The 21,171-nt window shown below is 36.4% G+C and overlaps 1 protein-coding gene across 1 annotated transcript in view; it reads right to left on the minus strand.

Moving 5' to 3' along the window:
* The window catches only part of N (neurogenic locus Notch protein), a 433,061-nt gene that overhangs the window by 72,310 nt on the left and 339,580 nt on the right, over positions 1-21,171 (minus strand). The window contains exons 6-7 of the mRNA XM_069820749.1: positions 5,583-5,738; positions 4,374-4,556 (exon numbers count right to left, since the gene is read on the minus strand). Of these exons, the coding sequence (XP_069676850.1) occupies positions 4,374-4,556; positions 5,583-5,738 (339 nt within the window). The remainder of the gene's footprint in view (positions 1-4,373; positions 4,557-5,582; positions 5,739-21,171) is intronic.

Here is a 21,171-nt window from a genome sequence, read left to right on the forward strand (position 1 = left end):
GAATCGTATCCCATGGTGATGGATAGTATCCTAGATCATATATATCCAGATTGCTCTGCGTTACAGGCTTTGACGCTAACAACTTTTGTCAGGTTTACTATGCTGCCATCTAGTTGTTACATAAGGAGTCAAGTCATAACTCCCATTTGCATTGCATTAGCGATTGTACTTCATCTCGCGTTCGTTTACGGCAGACAGGTGGCGATCCTGGCGGCTGTTCTCTTCAAAGTGTAACCGATTTTAACATAGGAATGATCAATCTATATGTGATCTGGGATAGTATCTAAAAGACGTAACTTCGATTTATTTGCTGAGCCATAAATAAAACAGCCATAATCTAGCTTTGATCGGATAAGAGCATGATAAAGACGTAAAAGCACTATGCAGTTTGCACCCCAATGAACGAACCCTTTACAAAAGGCGTAAAATATTTAAGGACTTTTCATAACGCCTTCTTAAATCATGTATATGCGCCTCTCACGTTAATTTAAATTCAAAGATAATGCCCAAAAATCTCGAAGTGTCTGTATATTGCAATTCCACTCCATTAAGACGCAGTTCAGGATGTGGATAAAGTCCACGAAGGTTGTAGAAATGAACACACTACGTTTTCAGAGTGGAGAATTTAAAGCCATTTCGAACAGCCCATTCTGATAGCATGTTGATGACCAGTTGCAACTGTCGACCGATAGATGGAAGATATCGGGAGCTGTAATACAAACTGAAGTCATCAACGTACAACAGAGAAGATACTAGTCCACCTACACAGTGGGCAATTCCATTGATCGCAATGCAGAAAAGAAGAACGCTTAATATAGACCCCTGCGGAACGCCGTTTTCTTGGAGATGTTCGTTAGAAAGTGTGGTGCCTACTCGAACTCGGAAATACCGCTCTGTCATGAACTTCGCAATAAACGTTGGGAGACTGCCACGAAGTCCCCAATCCTGCAGAGTTTACTATACATTAATAAAATAACATATATAAAATATGTAACTATAAATTTGGCACCAGAAAGGGATAGATATTGTCCCTGACAAGAACAAATTCATGCCATTTCAATATGAGTCACCCAATTCTCTGGGAGGAGGGGAACGATTCCCGGCATCCCCCCCCCCGTTAATTCACATCCTGCTGAGCTAGCAAATATAAATGACGAAAAAACATTTTATAAGACAGACACTGTTCGAGAAACCTGCGCGACACTCCTCGCTGTATTTTGGGTCATAAAAAATTGGAACCAAACACACGTACAGCGGAAGTGAGGTCGGAAGGAAACATGTAAAATATGAAATAAGCAACGATAATATAAGACAAAAACGTTACTAACTACTAAGTTAATATAAATAAATATATAACCAAAGAATGATGAACGGAAAATAAAAGAAACAAATTGAAAAAGAGAAAGTAGCTAATAGATAAAAAGAGAAAAGAGAGTAACAGAAAGAAGAATGAGACAAAGATGGAAAAAAATGGAGGAGAAGACAAAAATGGTGAAGCCTGAGAGTAAGAAACAAAGAGAATGAAATAAAATACATTGGCGAGCAAAAGGATATTTAAAACACTGAACACTTGAAAATAAAATTGAAAAATCATATTATAAAATCAATTTTAACAGTTATTGTGTGTTTCTACGACTATGTTTGTAGTAGGTCTATGGCCATGTTTGTCGTAGGCTTGTGTTTATGCCCCAGAAGGAAAATATTGCGTGCTGGGAGGTTTAATATACTTAACTTTATTTCAATCGGTAATTATGTATGGAATTATAAGATGGGGTAGCTTATTTAAATCCAATTTTAATCCACTTTATTTATTACAGAAGAAAATAATTAAAATATGTCTTCATAAACCTACTGATTTTCCATCTCAAAAATTGTTTTTAGACTTCAATGTTCTTATATTAAGACAAATTTATTATATTGTATTAATAAAATTCATACATAAAAATCGAAATAATTTTGAATTGTATTCTCATAGTTATGAAACAAAAGGTATGAATTCTTTAAGATTGTTTGAACCAAAATGCAACACTGCTGCAGTATTTAATCATAGTAGTAATTTAGGCCCAAGAATATGTAACAAATTTATATTTAAATATCCTAATCTTGTCAATTCTAATAGTTCTCGTATTAAATTTAAAAAGTTATGTATGGATTTTATAAAAATTTAAAAATTGAAATTTGAATTTATATATTCTTATTGTATAGTAGACTTAAGACAAATTGTATTATATACTTCTTAATTTCAATTCAGGAATCCGCCCCTGAGCACGAGTTCTACTCTTTCAAGGGTGAGCTAAAGTTTTTCTGTTTATATTATATTTTATGTTACAATTATTAGCAAAATAAATAAATAAGTACCTAAATAGAGAAAAGTTTACGAATCTCTGAACATTACTTCAATCAAAGACAGACTTAATATCTACCCAATTTAACACAATGAGTTCAGAACTGAAAATCTCATTGCTTTAAGAATTCAATACAAGTAGAATAAAACAATGTTACCATTTTTTCAAAAGTCGGAAACATTAACGAGGTCATCATTTTTCAGAACTTTTAGTTTAGTATTAACAACTGAAGATCAAATACACAATCTAACCTATCGGAGAGTTTTTTCTTCTTCTTTTATATCAGCAAGCAGTCTAGAAGAACGTAAAATAGAGCCATCTTGTCCTTCTCAAAATTGTACAATATTGTGCAAAAGTCATGCTTGGCTATCAAAATGCAACCATATTTCAGATAAAGGATTAGGTAACAAATAATTATATTTTATCACAGTGAGACACCTTTCTTGTGATTCCAAGTATGAATCGATACAATTGAAGCACATGTTCAATTGAGGGTAACATGGAAAGCCACCCTGTTCTGCTACAGCCAATAAATGTTCAAATTCGTTCTTTCATAGAGAATAGAAGATATCAAAGAGAATAGCAAAGAAAATCAATGAACAAGAATGGACACCGTACATTAATTAATTAATCAATCAATCAATAAATCAATCAATCAATCAATCAATCAATCAATCAATCAATCAATCAATCAATCAATCAAGCAATCTTCTTAATGTATCCAGCTGTTTACTGACAACATATAGTCCACTGTAGTCTATTCAGTTGTACATTAAATTCATGTAATATATAGGCACTCTGTGAACAATGCTGCTAAGTATTTCTCGTTGTTTTCCCCTTCACATATTCGTAGAACTTTCGCTTCAAATTTTATTTCGTAGGATTTTTAGCAGATAAAATTAAAAAGCAGGATATTTATACGGTTTTCAAGCTTTTACGCAGGCCGCAGGATAAAGAGCTAAAAACAGAGAGAATATCCTACGAAAATCAGGGCATCTGGTCACCCTAGATCATATGAAATGGGCTAATGAACAATGGGCAAGAGTTTTATTACCAAATGATTTCCGATTCAGCGTCGGATCCTCAAATGGGCGAGAAAAGGTGTGGAGGAGGACTGGAGATAGGTATTCTCCATGCACATTTTGATCAAGGACAATATTCAGTGATGGTGCGTGCAGGGATCAGGGTTACCCGAACAGACGTCTTTATGGAGGAAGGATCTCTTAGGCTCATCACTATATAGAAGAAATCCTTGGGGAACACGTTCTTTCCAATCATATACTGATGACGATTTCGTCCTCATGCAGGGCAATGTATGTCCTAATGTGGCAGGATGTGTCCACAATGAGGTAGGGACTCGATCCATGCAATGACCAGCACTGAGTCCAGTCCAATTGGACATAATGTTGGACAGTTTCGGAAAAAAAAAAGTCCGTCATCACGATCCAGAGACTCTGTAAGAGCTACGAAAAGGTCTCAAAGAAGAATGAGAGCGCATCTCACAGGAGGAGTGTGACCCAGAGACTGCAGGTTGTCGTTGAAGCCAGAGGTGGGAACACATGGTTTTAAAAGTGGCTGAAAGTGTGAATAATGGTACCGAAATACCAGAAAAATCGCGAGAATCTTGTGCGAAAAAAAATCTTCAAACATATTAAATTTAACACAAATGTCTTATCACTGTGAATAATTTCTGTTAAAAAATTACTTAATTCAGCGAAAATTACATTGGCTACTTCAGAACAGAGAAAGTAAAAAAAAAACACACAAAGACAATAGAAATGTCTTAATAATTGTTTTATCAGATAAACAGCCTATGTTTGTTTTTAAATCTCAGTTTTTTCCTCGTTAGTTTATAAAAGAAATCTATAAAGAAAGAGGGGGGGGGGGAGTTGAAGCAATGGAGAGATCGAAGATTATAGCAGCAAGTGGTTTCACGCTCCACCCAACACCCACTTGTTGCACCACCCTGAACCAGTGGCCCGTCACGTAGCGGGTGACAACACCCATGCAGCAGGACCGCACACTCACCCGGCATGCAGACGCAGCGGAAGGTTCCGGGATCGTCCAGACAGGAGCCGTCATTCTGGCAAGGGTGAGACTCGCACTCGTTCACGTTGGTCTCGCAGCGCGGTCCTGTGAAGCCCTGTGTGCAGTTGCATGCGAAGGAACCCGGAGTATTCACGCAGATGCCATCGTGCTCGCAAGGTGATCCTGCAACACAACACAGCAATCTTGGGCTCTCTGTCAACAGTATAATAATTATATACAATCATACAAAAAAGTTTTATCGTACAGATACTTTTATCTCTCTGTCAATACGCGGACTCAGAATGACAAGGTTCTATCTGACATTTTTAGCAAAATTGATATTTTTGTTGCATTGAATTCTGCACTTCACAGCCATCTACCATATTTATTATTTGTTTATATCTCAATTACTGTTCGTGATAAAGTTAGTTTGAAAAGGTTCATGTCTGCATTGATTTCATTAACAACCAAACTTATAAAATGCTCGCCTGTGAAGTTTTCTAAACACTAGATAGAACCTTGTTATTCTGAACCCTCGAATTATATATACAGTCATAGAAAAAAGTTTTATCGAACAGATACTTTTATAAGTCCCAGGAAGGGGGCAGTGCGCATGATCAGAGGACGTGCGACCTGATTCACAAGAGAACTAGTTGAGGTAATAAAATTAGTTTTGTTTCGTTATATGTCACTGCCTCCTTTCTGGGACTTATGAAGTGTCTGTGAGACAAAACGTTTTTCTAAGACTGTACTTTTAAAAATATCTTACATACGTCTTCCAGCGGATTAAGTGTAAAACCGCTATCCCCCTTGTGGCAGATAGTGGATAATGTTCATTACTGACAAAACTCTTATTTCCAGATCCGACATTACTTCGGTCTCAATCCTTGACCATAATAAACGGTAGAGGAAGCTTTTGGTAGAAGAAAGGGAGTAAGTGGATGTAGTACCTCATTACCGTAAAGCCTTCTACGTGTAATCAAACCTTCTGACCGACGTAAATGTACTAGAAGTAGAAATTGAAATATGCATCTACGGTATACAACACTTCCTTCCGTCAGCACAAATTCCATCACGACCAGGCTGGGGATTGAATCTGGATCGCCTGTAAGGAACACTATAGCACGACAGCGCAGTGCCAAATAAGGTTTTTTAAAAAAAAGCTAAATCCATCGTCTGAACGATGTTATAAGTTAACAATGCACTCACCCTGTTCACATTCATCTATGTCCTCGCTACAGTCCACGCCCTTATAGCCGCTGGCACAGGAACAGGTGTAGGAGCCGTTGATAGGGCTAGTGTCGCAGATTGCATCCGCGTGGCATGGGTTCGATGTGCAGGCATCGTCTAAATGGCACAATAGTCCTGTGAAGGGATACCAGAATAAAGAAGTTATGAAAACACAAAGAAATGTGAAATAACATCGGTAATCAATAACCTAACATATCGATGGCTAAGAACTGATACCTCTTATCCACAAAAAATGGTAATTTATTTTAACTACATTGTTATATTCACAAAATTGGACAGTTAACTAATACTTTCCTTTGAGTTGAAGATTCTGCACTGCTTAAACATCTTATTAAAAAGTTTGTTTATTTTAAGAAAAATTAATTTTTATGTTTTTTAACTCGCCTGCAAATATACAGATACGAGATAATACCACTTCAGCCATCGATATACAACAATGCATTTGTTAATTTCACTATTTTATCTGAGCACGGCCGACTTCGCTTCTCCTTTACAAAGAAGCGAAGGGACCATCAAGTCGGCCGTGATCTGAGATTAGCTATTTATCACTGCCTGCTGGATCACATCCTATGGATGCGATAAGATGCAATCCAGCAGGCAGTGCTATTTATACAACTAAGATTGCCAACTATTTTTATGAAAATACGGGAGACTCAGCGATCTGCAATATTTCACTTAGAAAACTGACAAATTATTCATTTCAGTTAGGCTTAAATTACGAGAATTTTGAGAGATTTTGCCTCACGTAATAATTTAAAACAATTGTAAATATTCACTGCATGAGTAGTTTAAGTTGACTATGATTTGCAGTTCTGATTTGATTAGATGTTTCGTGCTCTGTTTCGAACATCTGTTCACTTACTGTTCATAAGAGAAAACTCTCTTTGCATGAGCTTTATTGCCTAGTATGCTTACAACACAACTCGCTAGTTTTTTCTTCCCCCCCCCCCCGAATTTCTAACTCTAACATTGTTTGATTTTAAACTGTGAGCCCTGAAACTATTTCTGGCAAGTATTACTTTCTACAGAGATTGCACATTTCAATGCATCTCTGGAACAACTGAATCCATACTATAAATCACCTTCGATCATCAAAAAATTAAATGTTTCAAATACATTTTTGCATTATGTAAAAATTAGAGAGAAAAATACTTGAAAAGAAAAAAAAAACGACAATCGGGAGAACTGTTATAAGTTAGGGCTAAATACGGGAGATCCCGGGAAATACGGGAGGATTGGCAACCCTATATAGGCTACAACTGACCCTTGTAGTTTGTTTTTTTTTATATACCGAAAGAATAGTCCCGCCAAGAATTTTAAACCGGTAGAATTAGCTCCAACTATGGTTCGTCAGCGGGAATGCAGCGGCATGTGAATAATGCTAACATTTCTCTTTCTTTTTGTTGGTCTCTCACTTCAGAATTAAAAATTTGATGTAGGCCTAGGCCTATCGATTCTTTCTCAACCACTTTTTTGTCAGAATTGTTAATTCCATGATTTTTATTATTTATTTTGTATATCTCTATTGCAGTATAGGCGTATGTCTTCTCCGTAACAACAATTCTCTTTCTTGCTAACACGGATTATTGCACAAAAATTCTTTTAAACGTTGTATTTAGGTGAGTTTTAAATATTTTACTTATGTCCGGTATTATAAATACGGTCAATCTAAAGATTAGATTAGGCCGAAGTTAAATCTAACCGAGAGTTTAACTCAACGCGCCGTTTTACAGTCTCGGTTAAGTTAAACGATTGGTATTACTGCTAGGAAAGAAAAGAAGACGATCGATGCTGTTTTATTATATTATTGTTGTTAAAATGGCCGACGCTCGTGGAAAATCTCCATTAAGAAACATTTTGTTCTTCTATAACAGAGAGAATATCCTATAGAGAACCAATACCGCGTACTTCAGTATGCTTGTCAGGCTTAACCTCAAATAGTTCCTCAGCGCTAGCTACTAACGTTATACTCCCGCACACATTGCAACCAGACTAGGCCTGGGACGATCGCTGATTTTACGGACGTTATAACGTACGTCCAACGTACTTCAAAGCTTAACTAGAGCTAGACAATAGGAAAAGAGACACACAGCTAACGTCCATTGAATTTAACTGCGTTGCAACGCCCTTCGCATTTTTGGCTTGTGTGGTCACGCTGCAACGTCCGTTGTGAGCTTGTAACGCACGCTCGCAGTGGCGGCTCGCAACCTCAAACGTTGGTGAAGCTCTTTTATTAAGGGACATGATGTACGACTTATCTATTTTTTGTAGATTAAGTTGATTCGTCTATCTCTACGGAAGGAGAATTGTCAGTGATGTCGTCATGAAATGGCTGCTTTTCGATCAGATCATGTAGCAAATCCTTGTGAATGGAGATGCCCGCCATTGATGATAATCTCCCTTGCGCCTTTGAATTGCGAAGATTTGTCTTTATGCGGTTGAATGCAGAAAAACTTCGCTCTACTGAAACGCTTGTTGACGGTAATGTCACAATAAGGAAAAAGAGCCTATAGGTTTCTTCAATACTGTACGTCTTTGTTTTATCTTACAAGTTTTAGTGCTTGTATCGGGGGGAAATGTTCTGGTACGCATGATCTGTATAGCGAAGCTCTAGTTCTGTTTTCAAACGACTTACGTTGAACAAGTTTGGGAAAGTCTTTTGTAGAGTGGTGAGAGCATTAGAAGGAAAGATATTTGAATACTGAAGAAATTTTGAAGTATTGGCAAAAGAGTAAAACTGAAGCTGTTCAGTGTCTTGATTTCTAGTGTTAACTTGCATAAAAAGGACGTCAAGTATTTTAAAAAAATAATTGTTTGTACTTCTGAAAAAGTTCACCTTCTGACAGCTTAACATATTTCCGCCCTGAAAATTCACCCCTTTCTTTAGCCTTTTCAAAAAAAAAAAAAAAACTGACAAAAACGTCATCTGTTTTCACAAAATCCATCCGAGTTCCATGCCGATTTTTTTATTCTAACTAACAAACAGGGCCAACAAAACAATTTTTCCAGCCACTGATATTCACTGTACCACGCACTTTTAAAAATGTTGTAAGATCTTGAACCTTTCCTTTTCAACTTTTTTACCGATATATTAATAACAAGTGTTGGTTTCCCGCTAACAATTTTTTTTATATTAGTCGGTTATTTAACGACGCTGTATCAACTACGAGGTTATTTAGCGTCGATGAGATTGGTGATAGCGAGATGGTATTTGGCGAGATGAGGTCGAAGATTCGCCACAGATTATCTGACATTCACCTTACAGTTGGGGAAAACCTCGAAAAAACCCAACCAGCTAATCAGCCCAAACGGGTATCGAACCCGCGCCCGAGCGCAACTTCAGACCGGCAGGCAAGTGCCTTAACAGACTGAGCTACGCCGGTGGTTTCCCCGCTAACAATACATCTCTTTCATCACCTTCAGTCCATGGCGAAAATGGTGTCTGTAACACGCTACACACTATATCGTTTATAGGATACATTCCTCGTTGTTAATAAAAATATTTGAGTCGTTTATAGGATACATTCCTCGTTGTTAATAAAAATATTTGAGTCATCACTTTTAAAAATAATCATAAAACTATCACTAAAAATAAATAACTGCTTAGTTAACTTAATCTTCTAATATATCGTTTTAGCAACAAGACAATAACAGTCACTCTATTCACACGTCTCACAAACTGAAACTGACAGGTACAAAGTAAGTGTGAACACTGTGAAAGACAAGGAATTTTATCTCATTGTATTCGCGTGCCGTTATTTTCCTTTCAAAAGAGCCAAGCCAGGGGGTTATAAGGTGTTTGCAGGTACAAGAGAAATGTTTTGTCAGCGATTCAAGTACCCTCGCAGACGGGCTCTATAGAAATCTTTACAAAGGTTCGTTGCCATGGTTACGCGTAAACAAATCCGCAAATTGAGAAGCTCTACCTCTGAAAGAGGGATATAGCTGCAATTGTCACCCTTCCCCACTCTGCGCCAACCAGTAGTGACAATAGGACTAGTGTTCCATAATGCAGAATACCTAAACGACATTTCTTACTAGTTGAGAGGATGCGAAGGCATTTCTTTCCCCTTCTACTTGCCCTGAGTCCGTCAGTAACAGAGAAGCAGCTGTTACCTCTTATACCTGCACCCCCCAAGTTGTACTCACAAGAAATTAAAATATTAAATAAAGTACATAAGTTAATATAAAATAGAGTGGCAAGATATTTAACAATTACATTTTTGAGTATATTTTAGTGCCGTTCTTACAATATTTTCAACTAAAAATTAAATTAAGAAATGTTAGTTTGTGTTATGAAGTCAGGGGGGAGTGACACAGTGCAGACTGTCCCTTTGTGTATGCTGTAGAGTAGCAACTTGCGGTGGAGAAAACATTTACCTTCTGCTCTCAGTAGCTTTTTCATGTGCCAGTTGATATAAACAGCAATAAGATGAAATATAAACGCTTAGTATAGAGTCTCGATTACCGGTAAACATTTTCAATAATACAATTTTTCACTATGTTGCAAGTAAATTAGTCGAACGTTAGTAAGATGGATAGTAGCATCTTCCCCTTCACTGATGGTAGAGAGTGTGGGTAGAGGGGAAGGCCTATCAACCAAACTGAAATGGGGATTAAGTGCAGAACACATTACAACGCAGGACGTAAAAGACAAAAATGAAGTAAAATAAAATAAAATACTTGTAAATAAGTGAAGTTGCGCTTAGTAAACAGGTGAAGTGCCGCTTCACGAGCTTCACCCGAAAAACCGCCCCTGGCACACTGCAGCATATCCGTATTCATACTGAAGCAAAACACAGGACCGTAGCTTGACGTCCGTTAGTAGGCCGTACTGATGGCGATTCTGCATTGTAATGTGTGTTGAAGTGTAAGATATGCTATGTGGAAACATTACTAAATAATTCAGAAAAGACCAGTGTTGTGGGATACGTCCTCAGATGAATACAAGGGCAAAAATAAGAAAACGTAGCGTGGAAAGATGCGGAACAAATATGCACTTAGATTAGTAAATACACTATATAGGCATACATTTTTAATACAAAATTTCTAATTTCAAAATATAATTTCAGCTTAGGATTGAATAGTACCTAATCTTTATTAACATAACTGAGAATAACAAATACGAGAATTAAGCGGTATTCTTTTTATGAACAGTGCAGTAGATTCCTTTATTATAAAGTGATGTACATCAAACGAAATTTTAGACATTTAGAAGTAAAAAAAATCAGATTATCCTCTCTGAGTTGAGGATATGATGTGTTCTCACATCTTTGACTACCGACAGGGTGAACTCATCATCTCCGCTCATTTATTTTTTTCTAACACTTGCAAAAACTTCAACTTCCATGTTGCGACTGATAACGATATATCACGAAACAGTGTGCTTATGTGAATTGGTATTCGAGCGTTTGTTGCAACGTCCGCAATCAGAACGTTCATGTGTCCCCGGCCTAAATCATGCATGACCATCCGCACTGACTCCACACACCAGAAAACGGCAATAGACGCGCATATGAGCAAGTTGCACATAGGAGTCAAGTTCGTCACTCACTCGTACGCGCTCCACTGATACCAAGCGCACCTGATGAGGAAAAGACTACTAAGCAAGGGTGTACGTGGAAGGAGACACGCGTAGCAAAATGGGAAAATACCCAATGTATAGTATGCAAGAAGCACATGGTGCGAGACAACAATGAACAACACTATGCAAATTTGCAGCCTATATACTGTGCATGTTTTCTAGTACATAAACTTATGAAAAGTTCTTCTTTACAATGAAGCGTATTAAGTCAAGACTGAGAGCAAACATAAAGCATACAAAATTAAAAGCTTTTTGCGGCTTGCAGAATTAATCCTGAAAATAAATTAAGAAACAAAGAAAGCTCATTATTTCAGAAAATAAATTCTGAAAGTATACAGGCTTTGTTGTTAAAATGTTCGAAGAGACAAAAAAAAAAATGTTTTGTAATAGAGTACTTATGTTTCAAATGTTCATGAAATTAGAAGTCAGTATAACACATGTCAAAATCAAAACAAATAAAATGCTTGTGTACAGTACTTTGTGACCTGGAAGATTGTAAGACCATGGCCGGAACTTTACCAGTATGAATGACTGAATGAGTGGATGGATGGATGGATGGATGGATGGATGGATGGATGGATGGATGGATGGATGGATGAATGGATGGATGGATCGATGGATAGATAGATAGATAGATAGATAGATAGATAGATAGATAGATAGATAGATAGATAGATAGATAGATAGATAGATAGATAGATAGATAGATAGATAGATAGATAGATAGATAGATAGATAGATAGGCAGGCAGGCAGGCAGGCAGGCAGGCAGGCAGGCAGGCAGGCAGGCAGGCAGGCAGGCAGACAGACAGACAGACAGACAGACAGAGAGATAGATAGATAGATAGATAGATAGATAGATAGATAGATAGATAGATAGATAGATAGATAGATAGATAGATAGATAGATAGATAGATAGATAGATAGATAGATAGATAGATAGATAGATAGATAGATAGATAGATAGATAGATAGATAGATAGATAGATAGATAGATAGATAGATAGATAGATAGATAGATAGATAGATAGATAGATAGATAGATAGATAGATAGATAGATAGATAGATAGATAGATAGATAGATAGATAGATAGATAGATAGATAGATAGATAGATAGATAGATAGATAGATAGATAGATAGATAGATAGATAGATAGATAGATAGATAGAGATAAAAATTTTCACGAATTCTTTTAATTAAAGGAATGTGTTATTTTCAATCCTATTGTTTTAGCACATTTCGACTTAAGCAGTGTGTAAACCATATTAAATATCTACAGTATTTACTATGATCGAATAAGAATTATTGATCTTGTTATATTCTGTTGGTAATAAACTGTAAGTTCTTGTAGTTTCTTAACTTCGTTTGGCAGAAAGATTCAATTGATTTTCCTTAAGTAACATGCTTTAGGTAGGTCTAATGCACGTTTTTCGAAATAAAATATATGCTGCGAAACGCGCATGGATAAAAAAGAAAGGAGAAGTAAAGAAAAAAAAGAGAAGAAAGAAAGCATTTATGCTGATCCTGAACTCAGTAAATGCAGAGTTAATAATAATAGAGCACTATGTTGATTCCTGAATGAACAATATTAGAGCTCTATTGAAAATCTATCGTATAAGCCTCTATGAAGGCTTAAAATTTTTCTATATTGTTATTTTTGTGTTTAAATTTTATTTTCAATACTAAATTAAATGTTTAATTTTCTTCCAGCCAGAATATTTTTATGACTGAAATGAATGTGTGGAAAAAGGGCACACAACATATTTTTAATTTTTATTTTTCTTGAAGATGTTTGAATATAAACAAGATAGTTTCATTTCTAATAAATGCACAAAAAATATAACATAAAATATACACCTTTAATAATCAATTCAAATTATATATCCTAAAAATAGAATGAAACTCTTTAAAATAATGTTTCTCAAAACAGCATATATTCCATATTCCGACTCAATTATTTTACTTCGTATAGTGAGTGCGATACGTCCCTCAGGTGAAATAATTTTTCCTATTGTTGTGTAATTTCAAGTTATATTACCGGTTGTTCTGCATGGTTGTGAAACTTGGACTCTCACTTTGAGATAGGAACCGAGATTAAAAGTGTTTGAGAATAAAGTTCTTAGGAAAATATTTGGGACTGAGAGGGATGAAGTTACAGGGGAATGGAGAAAGTTACACAACACAGAACTGCACGCATTGTATTCTTCACCTGACATAGGTAATTAGGAACATTAAATCCATACGATTGAGATGGGCAGGGCATGTGGCACGTATGAGCGAAGCCAGAAATGCTTATAGAGTGTTGGTTGGGAGGCCGGAGGGAAAAAGACCTTTGGGGAGGCCGGGATATAATGATAGAGAGTGGATTAATCTTGCCAGGATAGGGACCAATGGAGGGCTTATGTGAGGGCGGCAATGAAGCTCCGATTTCCTTAAAAGCCATATGTAAGTAAGTTGTGTAATTTCGCATTATAGATATGCTTATTCTTCGATAACTCAATAAATAATCAAATGTGTTTTTGCTCATTCTAAAGTAGGCTAATTAAAAAAGAAATTATCATGCATTCTCCAGGAATGATACAGGAAGAGAAACTGGCTCATATTTCTGTTTTCTATAATAAGTAGGGTGAACAAAAGAAATTCTGCTCTGCTGCCGCGCGCCGCCTCCTTCGACGTAATAAAAGATGAAACAGTGCTTCCTCTTCGAAACCCATTTTGGCACTAAGCTTTCGGTGTGGTTGTCTGTGGTCGATATGAACTTCACAAAAAAAAAAAAAAAAATGATTCGCGTGTGGTCGGTTCCGCCGACAGCACAACCACACAAAACTGCAAAATAATCGCAAAGATGTGGTCCATGTGAGTTCAGCCTAAAGAATACTGTAGCGACTAGCGATTCCTCTAAACACTAAGGTAGTTCGTTTTGAAAGCTGATGAAAAATTAAATTATGGTTTATTTAACGGCGCTCGCAACTGCAGAGGTTATATCAGCGTCGCCGGTGTGTCGAAATGGTCGGAATTTTGTCCCGCAGGAGTTCTTTTACGTGCCAGTAAACCTACTGACATGATCCTGTTGCATTTAAACACACTTAAATGCCATCGACCTGGGCCGGGATCGAACCCACAACCTCGAGCATAGAAAGTCAGCGCTATACCTGATGGATGTGGCGGTCAAAATCGCAACCCGACGATGCGCGATGGTGGGTATGTTTCTGAAATGATTGATAGCAGCATCTTGTCACAAAGAGCAGATCGAAACGGGATTTCTAGTTTCTGGGAACAGTTTTATTCCACCTGGTCGAGTGTTCGGAAATATTTAAAAAGAAGTAAAGAATAAGCCAACAATAATAAATACATAAAAAGAATTAAAGAATATGCCAACAATAATAAATACATCTCAATATAATGTAAGTATTCTTAAAATAGTTAGTTATACATTTGGGAACTGACTATCCAGTTTTAGAATGGGAAGCCGCTGTTCGAAAAAAAAATCAACAGACCAGTGGCACTTTAAATTAAAGAGTGACAGAAGAGTGGTAATAAAACTTTTGTAAGGGGAGAACAATTTTATAAATTGACCTACGTTCACCAAAATCAGTTAAAAAAGTGGAAAATAATATTTCAATGATGGAACCAATAACATCAGACAAAACATACTGCTTCTATTAAAAAATGGAAACTAGAGAATGTCAATAAACTCCTTAGCAAACATTTTGGAAGTGACCGCAAACAAAACGACGACTTGAATTTCTGCAAAAAACATAATGGTAAACAACGAAACAAGCAATGTATCTCCAAGAAGTTTTCTGTGCACTTCACGTCTGAAGGGAAGAAAACAGTCAAATATGTTAAAGTGAATATTGTTAAATACCAATAAATCTTCATATTATATATTATTTAAGTTTCAACATAATTATTTCCATTTTTGTGTTAACTAGATTTCACAGTATGTCTCAAAGTGAGACTTTTCCAAACTTTCAGCTCAATTTTCTCGGCTACTGTTTAAATAAGATTTATACATTTTGGAAATTTCTCCTAATTTATATTGACTATTACACTTTTACTACGTCATACTATTTTTGACCAATAAAACGGTATGAAAGGACGTCTTTCAACCAATCATGGCTGCTTATCGCACAATTTTATCGCGTCCCTAGCATCTGTTTAATTTTATCGCTTCCCTAGCATTTGTTTGTTTTTATCATTACCCTAGCATTTGTTTCTTTGTTTTCCAACATTTAAAACTGCACTGGTCTGGACGTACCAAAAAAACAAAAAAAAAAAAAAAAAAAAAAAAAAAACACACACACACACACAGAAAATTACAAACCACTCCAGTGGATGCACAGTAGTTTCAAATATGACTCGCATTGGCATTCAAGAACAAGAATTAATGAAGATCACTGGTCATGGCTATGCATCTTCCCTGAAACCCTATTTACAAATAAATGAAGAGCACCATTCGGAAATCCTGAATAAGTTGAGGAATAAACTATGTACATCAACGAGTTTCACTTCTTTTAAAATTATTCATGTTTATTTTTTATTTCATCGTCCTTAATTAAAACTTTTCTTGTTTATTTCATCATCCCTAATTAAAACTTTTCTAACACTTGTTTACATTATTTAAGTTATGCTATAGCTTCTGCTATATGATATTATGGATAATCGCGTATCAGAGATTGTTTAATATTAAGATTTATTGAAAATCGTCTATCAAGTGACGGTAATTACTGGGATCCGGATAATTGAAATGGAATGCAACTGTTTTAATACAAATGAAATTGAATCAACAAAGCCTTCTTGACTATAACTATCCACAGAGTTCAATGAAGATTCCATAGTTGGCACAACTGATAACAAGAAAACAGCTAATCATAACACACTACTGCCATCTAACGTAATATTTGTAATGTTGAGATGATACAATAATACATTTGAAGATAGTTGTATTTTCGTAAGTCAATTAATATTTTATTGTATTGGAGTACTTCGTTACTTCTAATCTTTATATACTTTCTTCTAATTGTGTAATAGTCAATTAAATCCCACTCGAGTTCTGATTTTCTCTAGATAAATAAAAACCTCTAGTGAGATTACTGTTGATAAAACAGAATAATGCTAAAATTCATTATTACAAGACCCGCATATGTAATGATCAATTTTTCTTGATTTTCTGAAAATTACTTAAAATGGAGAAGTAGCATTTTGGAACTAGACCCCTAATTTTTTTTGTCGCATGTTGTATCCAAGTTTCAATCTTTCGAAACAAGACTAATTCTGAAGGTTACGACTTTCTACTTCGAAAGCCTGAGTCTGTGTTAAAACTCGCGTTCATTTATATTTCAAAGTTGTACACTTCATTTCGAAAAATTCTTGGCCGCCGAGGTAGTTTAGTAGCATTTATCACTAGAGCTAGGAAGTTGGTACCAAAACTGTTAAGTTGTGTGAAGTTTGACTATATCTCTACCGAGAGAAAAGTAATATAGCGTCTCGCAATGCCAGTGAACCAGAACGATTAACATGTACAACAGGGTGGTAATCAGACATGTGCTCCAATCGTCCACAGCCTTAGAACAAGAAAATAATATAAGTTAATAATTATGGTTTATTTATCGACGCTCGCAACTGCCGAGGTTATAACAGCGTCGCCGATGTGCCGAAATTTTGTCCTGTAGGAGTTCTTTTACATGTCAGTAAATCTACTGACATGAGCCTATCGCATTTAAGCATACTTAAATACCATCGACCTGGGCCAGGATCGAACCCGCTACCTCGAGCACAGGTCAGCGCTATACCGACTACGGTACCCAGGCCGACAGAAAATAATATAAAAAAGCAATAATTTGTAATTATTTAGTTCGAAACTTCAAATCTAAATTAATTTACTTACACATATAAAAATATCATATAAAGTATACAATTATGATTCTAGCCTCATTATAACAAACAACAACGAATTTTAATTTTATCAAAAGAAATATTCCTTTTATGTTCAGGGAAAAAAAAAATATTTGTACTCTGAAAATAATGTCTCCTGCATTTTCTAATTTGAAAGGAAAAATAAATGCATACGTAGCCAAAACTGAAAAATTGCTAGTTGGTCTAATGTTATGACTTCATGAAGCGAGAGGCGAAAAAGTAGTAGGCCTACGAACTATGTTCACCATGTTCAGAAAGTTAAAAAAATGAGTTGAGGAAACAACAGGGATCTTCGACATTTCAAGGGCGTTAAATAATTACAAGAGGCACGCTGAAATAAGACAATTTGACACACCGGGTAAGAAACCACATGTTCCAAAAGATATAATGGAAGTAGATGATCCTGATAAATGTGACAACAGTCAGTTCATGGAAGAGGATGGTACGTAATAATATATCTGGAATGGAGACATGGAATATATTGAGTGATCGAAGATTTTATCTAGTAGATCCTACTTATTAATTACAATTTGTGGAGAGTAACAGGTAAACATATACTAGTTCTGTAGTTAGCGATATGTGCATATTGGAGGTGACTCTCTACCAGTACTCGGACCTGTAAATTTAATTTTATGAGTATGGTCCAATCACGGCCGCTTGCAGTCTGTGACCGCAACTGACCTTGCACTGATGAGTAACGCGCTCAGAAGTTCCGATTAATGAAATCCATCTGCCAAATATGGTGGCGCCGACTGTACGCAAAGGGATGAAAAAGAGTTCTCATTAGTTTGGAACATACGGTAACATAATCAACAGAACGTAAGATAACATTCTAGCCACCGGCATAGCTCAGTCGGCTACGGCGCTTGCCTGCCGATCCGGAGTTGTGTTCGGGCGCGGGTTCGATTCCCGCTTGGGCTGATTATCTGGTTGGGTTTTTCCGAGGTTTTCTCTGACCATAAGGCAAATATGGCAAATCCTCGGCCTCATTTCGCCAAATATCATCTTGGCCAAATATCATCTCACTAGGCCTATATGACGACAGTACCTATAACATTCCTGAAGATAGAGCTACAGTCAGAATACAGCTCAAGGAATAAGAGAACGCATAAGAAATTCTGTGTTTTGTCTTACAAGGAAAGGTCACGAAGTGATAATGGATTTTCACAACGATTTTTCCTCCATAGGTTCCATTTGAAGAAATAAAACCTTCCTATAAATTGCTATATTCGGAAAGGGCCTAGTTTTCGAGATATAATTTTTTTTTTTTTTCAAATTCCTCAATCCAGAGCTGTAAATTATGAAAATAACATACCAGATACATAATATTCATGAAACTGACTATAGAATGGTCCATGAAGAAATGATAAGGAAATTTAAGCACATCTGAAATTACTCACTCTACTGATTACAGCAGTGGAAATCATTGTAAAAGTACTCAAAACACAGAGAAACTTTGTACAATGAATATTTCAGAAAAACAAGTTTCTCACAGTCAACTTCAGAACAGTTCTGTACAACAATGTGAAAACAGAATTCTACAGGAGTGACAAATTGATCAGGTTTGTAGTCAAGGTACTCGGCTTTATGCCTGCCATATTTAAACATATTTACATATATCTAGGAGATGAAAATTGATTGTGTTAAGGACTGCAAATTTATTACATTATCTCTCTGATGCAATATAAGCTAATATTCGTGTCAAGTATCAAAACACTATCAGAAAACTTTCGAATGAAATTTCCAAGGCCTAAAGCTATAAAAGTCAAGAAACTGAACAATAGTAGTTGTGTGCTTTGGAATTGTTAACACTTCCACCGTTCTGTAGTTATTCTTTCCATAGGCTGTCTACCTCGGTAACTGGTCCACGAGTCCACCAAAAGAATGCTATGATCACTGACAGATGGAAAGTTTATTCTTGAAACAGCTTGAAGAGGATGGTTTTCATAAGCTTCCCTGCTTTTGAGGGCAATGTATAAACATTTAGGGTCTTAAACATTTTCTTCTTCACTATGGAAATGGAGAAGAGACATATGAGTCACAAGCGACTATTTTGGAAAAGCATTAGGCCTATCTCGAAGGCCGGTTGTAGAAATTTATAGGGAGATTTCTTATTTCAAATAGAACGTATGGGGAGAAAAATCGTTGTGAAAATCCATTACCACTTGGAGCCTTTCTTATTAGTCTCAAAACGTTTACACTTGTCACTTTCCAAACTACAGAAGTCATTTTAAGGTTTGGGCTACGATAAGACAATATGGCGGTATTAGAATAAGGATGAAAGTAGGGCCTACATTTGTTAAGTGCAGTTACAAGTGGTGCCGTCATTTCCCATAATTATGGTCCTGGAACACAACTTATGGTCCATTCAAATTTTGTACTCCTTAACGTAGTACCTCGTTTACCTGTATTTTTGCTCTACTGTAGTTTGCAGTTAAGTCACTGCAGCTATCTACGAACGGTGTATGTTACTTCTACAATGTTCTTTGAATAGTTGTATTGTGGACCATAGTTGTGTTCCGGGACCATAGTTATGGGAAATGACGGTATCCTTTGAAAACAATTCGACAGGCATCTGGTTAAATAACAGTCTTTCAGTCTACAACATATCAATCAACTTTTTTTTTATTACCGTGGAAACTTCTTTTGGCTGTCTAAACTTTTCTTTTCCTCGTCTTTCAACTAAACGTTTGTATGAGTGTACGGAACGTTTCATTAATTTGGCTAAACTGCAAGAAATCAAAACACTGTTTAAATACGTATCATAAAAATAGGTTGCAGCCGCCAAATTACTCTTCAAGGAAGGGCCACTCATATAAATTGAGGGAAAGAAGGCAGAGGACGGACACTGGAAAGTTTTCTTTTTTCAATCGAACTATCAGGGACTGGAATGCTTTACCTGCAGACTTACTTAAGGCTTTACCAATAACCAAAAATGTATTTAAAAATAGGCTCAAGGACTTTGCTAATAGACGGTAGTATATTATACACACTATTTAAAGGGTGTAATTGATATTTTGTTATTTGAAGTGTTGTATCAGTGAAGAAGTGTGTTGTGTCAGTGAAGTGTGTTGTGTAAGTGAAGTGTGTTTGTATCAGTGAAGTTTTATAGTTTACAGTGGCATTGCAAAGTATTTGAATAGTAAATACTGGGTGTTCAGTTCAAAGTGTGTCATGGCTCGCTGTATGCCGTCATGTGGCTAGTCGATGAGCCTAGAGAATTCAATCTTCCTACACTTCCGCAGAGGTGTATCATCTATCTGCCAGAGAAGTTGCCTAGCAAGTACGGCGTTCATTCTGAAGAGCACTTACCTATACGTACGGTGACGCCGGTAGTGGCAGGAGTGTGAACTGCTTCGAAACATGTACTGAGGTGAGTTTTTTTCTTACTGTCGAGATATGGGGGGAGGGTTAAGACGATTACTTACAGCACGTATTTGTTGACATTAATTTCGACGGTCAACATGGACACGGAGCATTTGATTTGTGTTGTGGAATGTTGCCGTGCGCAAACGATGATAACAAATACCCTGAGTACGATTTGGCCTCCCAAACAGTTCGAAAGAGGTTATGGTAGCACATAGACCGTACAGACCGCCATCTGTTGCTACGACGTTCAAGTTATACCGTACGCGTTCTCAAGTTCAGATTGAACGCCTTGATTAATAGGCAACTTCTCTGACATAAAAGCTGAAACTCGCTTCAAATCGCTGACTCATCAACAGTGACGTCATGACGCACTTTGAAATGAACACCCAGTAGTTTTTGAAGTGTTAGTGAAATCAGGATAGAATCAGTGAAATTTGTCGTAGTTCCAGTGCAATGAGTGAGTTGAAAGCAAAATGAGTGTAGTGTTGAAAGATACTTGTGCAGGTATGAACACATCATACTCGTGGGTTTTAGTTCGTACTTAGCGTTAAGATACAAATTAGATTTACTTTAAATGTTATTTTAAGTGATAGTGCTTCATTTAATTTTTGGATGCTCATTATTATTATTATTATTATTATTATTATTATTATTATTAGGCCTATTAGTAGT

This window comes from Periplaneta americana, chromosome 3, assembly GCF_040183065.1.
Source record: "Periplaneta americana isolate PAMFEO1 chromosome 3, P.americana_PAMFEO1_priV1, whole genome shotgun sequence".
NCBI lineage: Eukaryota > Metazoa > Arthropoda > Insecta > Blattodea > Blattidae > Periplaneta > Periplaneta americana.